Source organism: Cydia pomonella, chromosome 11 (genome assembly GCF_033807575.1).
Source record: "Cydia pomonella isolate Wapato2018A chromosome 11, ilCydPomo1, whole genome shotgun sequence".
In the NCBI taxonomy this organism is placed as follows: Eukaryota; Metazoa; Arthropoda; class Insecta; order Lepidoptera; family Tortricidae; genus Cydia; species Cydia pomonella.
In genome coordinates, this window is record NC_084713.1 from 22,390,852 (window position 1) to 22,395,781 (window position 4,930).

Here is a 4,930-nt window from a genome sequence, read left to right on the forward strand (position 1 = left end):
CAATCATTTCAACCATGAGTCAAAAAAGAAGGAAATACCTTCTGAATTTGGGCGGTCTTTCCTCTCAGTGTACCACTTAAGAATATTGTGTTTGATAAAAAAAAATAACGTAACAAGTTATCGCTGATTTGTTGCCCATTATCCTCAAACAAGGACTTGTATAATATCAATTATCTGTCATCTGAGATTGTAAACAAATAACCGTTATCTAGTCTGTCCTGATCAACATCAAAATTGAAGATCCGTGTATAAATATCGGCATGTTTTTGCGAAACTTAGCACTACATCATGTTTCGCCTTCTAAGCACCATTTGCATTTTTGCCATGCTCCAAAATGGCTGGGCAAGCCCAAGGAACCTCCGATCTGACGAAGTGACAGAGGAATGCCGAAACACTTACAACAACGAGCTTAGCAACGACTTTTTAGAAGGCGTGTGGTACGAAGTCGCAAAATACACTTTCTTCGGCGGCTTGGTGCCTTCCATCTGGTGCACGAATAACACAATCTATAAAGCTACTGATGAGAGGCTAGCAGTTTTTGAATCAGCATACGGCGTTAAGATACCACGTGAAGAGAACCCTGTGCTTATTAACAACTCGAATTATGCGCTGAACCTGCTCATTGGGCACCTCGAAGCTAAGGATCATTTTATGCAGCCTGGGTTCGCTCTAGAGGAGACGGTGTGGAACTACAGGCGGTTAACGGACGACTACATGATGGTTTGGAGTTGCGCTCTGCGCGGTAGGACCATCTGGTTACATTCGCGTATAAGAGATGTGACTAATCAGGAGATAGCGGAGGTCACCACTGGCGTTCCTGAGTTGTCGCGTTTGGAGATGCAAAGGTATTGCGCGCCTTACTAAATTGGAAAAGAATGCACATTAAAACCTTGTTTTGACCTCATTTATTCGGAAAAGGCTTTTTCTATCCTGCTGAAGGGATATAAGTGGCAATTTTTTGTTCTAGCAAATATAAATGCACAACCATTTGATTGTTATTTTCGTGTTTTTTTTGTAATATGTGATAAATTTAGCACTTTCGTAAAGTTTAAATAAAACTGTTTCATCAATAAGATCTTTTATTTGTAGCAAAATTAGTTCCACCTCGGGCTTTAACATTTGAATCGATTACGACGCTCGGGATCTATTATAGAATCTTTCTAATTCGCGTCGATCAGGATTCAGCGTAGGCTGTAAATATGTCTGTTTGCTCCCTTGTGAAACAATATACTATTTCACGTTGCTGCTTGCAAGTGTCAGTATTCTAATAGAGTGAGGAAGTTATATTTGTATCCGTACAGTAGACCCTCGCTAATCCGGAGTCCGGACCAATAGTTATTCAGACGGACATGATGTTGGCAGCTGAAATTAATTGTTGGCAGCTGAAAATAAAATCAGGGGGCCCGGATTAGTATCTCACTCTTATAGAACAGCACGCAGGATTGTGGGTACTGGGTTATATTTTATATTTATATTTATTTATTGAACACAATGCAAGTTTACAGTGTCAGACCAATTCACTTACATGCTAGGAAAACATAAATTATCAAGAATAATAAATTAATAATAAATTAATTATATATGCAGACCGACAGACAGATGCATATAATAATATATGTGCAGACCATGAAATTGACGATTGTGGATCTTCTTTATTCTTCCTACCACCATGCAAATGTATTAGAGATAGCACTAACATCCTCTGTTTTGTATGGGAAATTATTGAAATACAATTTTTAAACAATATTAGTTTTAAATATTTACTGGGTTTCTTTGTTATTTCATTCAAGTAACTGAGTTTAGTATCTAACCTTTTTAGGGTTCCATAGTCAACTAGGAACCCTTAAGGGCCCCCCTGATTACCAGTTCGCCGACGATATCAGCCTGTCAGTTATTCACAAAAGCTGACAATCGCGAATAACTGACAGGCCGATATCGTCCGGCGAACTGGTAATCAGTGGGCTCTTCATTGTTTCGCTTTGTCCGTCTGTCTGTCTGTCTGTCCGTCCGCGGCTTTGCTCAGTAGTCGTTAGTGCTAGAAAGCTGCAATTTGGCATAGATATACAAAATCAATCACGCCGACAAAATGGTAGAATAAAAACTATAAAACATTATTCGTGGGCGTTTTAGTATCTTCGCAAAATGGTAGAATAAAAACTGGAAAACATTAACCGTGGGCGTTTTAGTACCTTCGCAAAAGCAATCCACTATTTAGTACGTAGATTGGCTAGCTAGCTAGCTATAGTTTAAAATTGGAATTAGTATAGAATAGTATAGTATAAAATCAACTAACCATTGTTATAAAACCTCGATTAAGTACATAACATAGATTTAAGACTATTGCTGTACCCTATCAGGGTCCATGTGAAACTCACAACTACTACGAGTATGTAACACCTGTACAAACCATGGATGCAATAAAGAAAGAATAAAGAAAGAAAGAATAAAGTTTTATATCCGCTAGCTATTAGGCTTGCTAGATATAATTATATTTGCCGGTCTATATTGGGATACCCTCCTCTAATTAAGGGGGGATTTAAATCTTCTCGGGTCAGAGGTGTAGGGTTAGAGCCGGTGTAGTTTTATTTGACGTTCATAAGCGAATTATAATATACCTACTTGAATAATAAAATATCTTTATCTTTATCCCATATAAGGTATGGGATAAAAACCGGACGCCTTCCTAATAAAACGGTGACTCGCCCCCACAAGACGGGCCCCCACAAAAAACGACATCTAGGATGGTTCAATGGCAATACCAGTTTGACAGCTTGAGGGTAAAGAGGTATCACCACTGGCCTTTAAACATAATTATAGCCAACTCACCACTTACGTTTCCATATATACCCTTGAGACCGCAACTATCGCGACTCCACTCTGGACGGCCACCTAAGCTAAGTGAGAGGCAGAGAATCCTATTACGATCACCCTCCTTTGGGTAAAAAAATTCCCCGGGAGCACTCGGGTACAGATTCAGATTCAGATTTTTATTCATAAAACCACAGATTAGATTTACTTTATGATAAAACATAGTATTTTACATGTCAAAATTAGGTTGCTACATAAAACAATATCTTTACAGGAAATTAGGCACATAAGTTAAATAGGCGTATAACAGGTACATACATAGTATTTTTGAATGTCTGCCATTGTTCGGCGCGCGCGGGATGTGAGCCTGCCGGCCTTCTTGGCATCGGCGGCTGGGGTTGGCGGCCTTGTCACTCAAATTTTATCTTCGAATGGTGACGTGGTAGCCATACCTTATGCTGCGGATGCTTGGACGGTATGGTCGGCTCTCAATCCGGGTACGCCCGTACCAGACAGACTGAACCGTCAGCGCTCATGGGATGATATAGGGGTGAAGCGTGCGTTCGATGGCTTGATGGAGAATGCGACGGGAGTGGATAGGGCGAGGCTCAACGCCGTGTCGAGGCCAGAGTCTGGGGCTTGGCTTCAGGCGCTTCCGTCTCCGCATTTAGGTACCCTCCTTGATAATGACTCGATGAGGGTGGCTGTGGCTCTTCGCCTGGGCTGTGAGGTGTGTGAACCTCATGTATGCATCTGCGGCTCTATGGTGGAGAGGGACGGCCATCACGCCTTAAGTTGTTGTCGGTGTGCAGGAAGGTACCCACGCCACCACGCCTTAAATGATATCATCCGGAGGGCGTTGGTCTCGGCAAATGTACCTTGTGTGTTGGAGCCGCCGGGTCATAGTAGGTCTGATGGGAAGAGGCCAGACGGGTTGACCTTGGTCCCGTGGGAGAGGGGCAGATGTCTGCTGTGGGACGCTACGTGCGTTAATACTTTTGCTGCTTCTCATATTAACCGAACCATGCGTTCGGCGGGAGCAGCAGCTGAGCTACATATTTGTCCCTCTTGCCGTAGAAACCACGGGCTGTTGGTGTGATTAGGCCAAGACATTTATTGGTGAAGTGGGCAGACGCATGCGGGAGTGTGGACATGACCCTCGCTCCGGGTCGTTTTTGATGCAGAGGTTGTCCATCGCCGTTCAACGTGGCAACGCAGCGAGCGTGATGGGCTCCTTTGCATCTAGAGGGGCGCGGGGCGAGTTGTGCGGATAGTTTTTTTGTGTCGGTTAGATTTAGGATTTAGTTCAGTTTAGGTTAAGATTTTTGTGTTTGTATAACTTTGTATTTTTCGTATTTTAGTGTAATTTTTTGTAATATATTTACAGCTTATAATATATATCTAATGCAAGGATTGTAATTCAGATATACTACTGAAATTACATACTTTCTTATACTATTTTAGTGCTATATACAGAGTGCGGTTCTCAAATTTTTTAAGTATTTTGTAAATAATAATAAATAAATATTATAGGACATTAGTATTAGTACACAAATTGACTAAGTCCCACAGTAAGCTCAATAAGGCTTGTGTTGAGGGTACTTAGACAACGATATATATAATATATAAATATTTATAAATACTTAAATACATAGAAAACACCCATGACTCAGGAAAAAATATCCAAGCTCATCACACGAATAAATGCCCTTACCAGGATTTGAACCTGGGGCTTCGTAGGCAGGGTCACTACCCACTAGGCCAAACTGGTCGTCTGGTTCTTTTGAAAAAATGTTATTATAATTGTCAAAACTTTCTACGTGATTGATAGTAGTACCTATATAAATTCGTTCCTTCCGATCTCTTAAGCTTTCAGTTAACCCTCTTTACATCGTCTTCCTTCACTTTCCAGGCTATTCTCTGTAATACGATCAAACCCCAAGTAAGATAACTTTCAAACGCTTACTTCATAAACATCACCAGTCTGCCTTTTGTACTATAAGATTTTTTTTCTTTTGTGTAATAAAAATTAAATAAATAAATAAATATATTATAGATAAGCAGGGGTCGGACAAAAAGTGCGGATGACGTAAAAATGACGTAATCTTGCACACAGGATGAT

General features: G+C 40.7%; 1 protein-coding gene across 1 annotated transcript; it reads left to right on the forward strand.

Annotated features, from left to right (window-relative positions):
- Positions 1-260: 260 nt before the first annotated feature.
- LOC133522562 (uncharacterized) lies at positions 261-888 on the forward strand. The gene has a single exon (XM_061857911.1). The coding sequence runs from the start codon at positions 289-291 to the stop codon at positions 862-864; it is 576 nt and encodes a 191-aa protein (XP_061713895.1). The 5' UTR covers positions 261-288; the 3' UTR covers positions 865-888.
- Positions 889-4,930: the final 4,042 nt, after the last annotated feature.

What these genes read in the sequence shown, in the direction of transcription:
- LOC133522562 (XM_061857911.1), top strand. Translation starts at nt 289, where the DNA reads ATGTTTCGCCTTCTAAGCACCATTTGCATTTTTGCCATGCTCCAAAAT.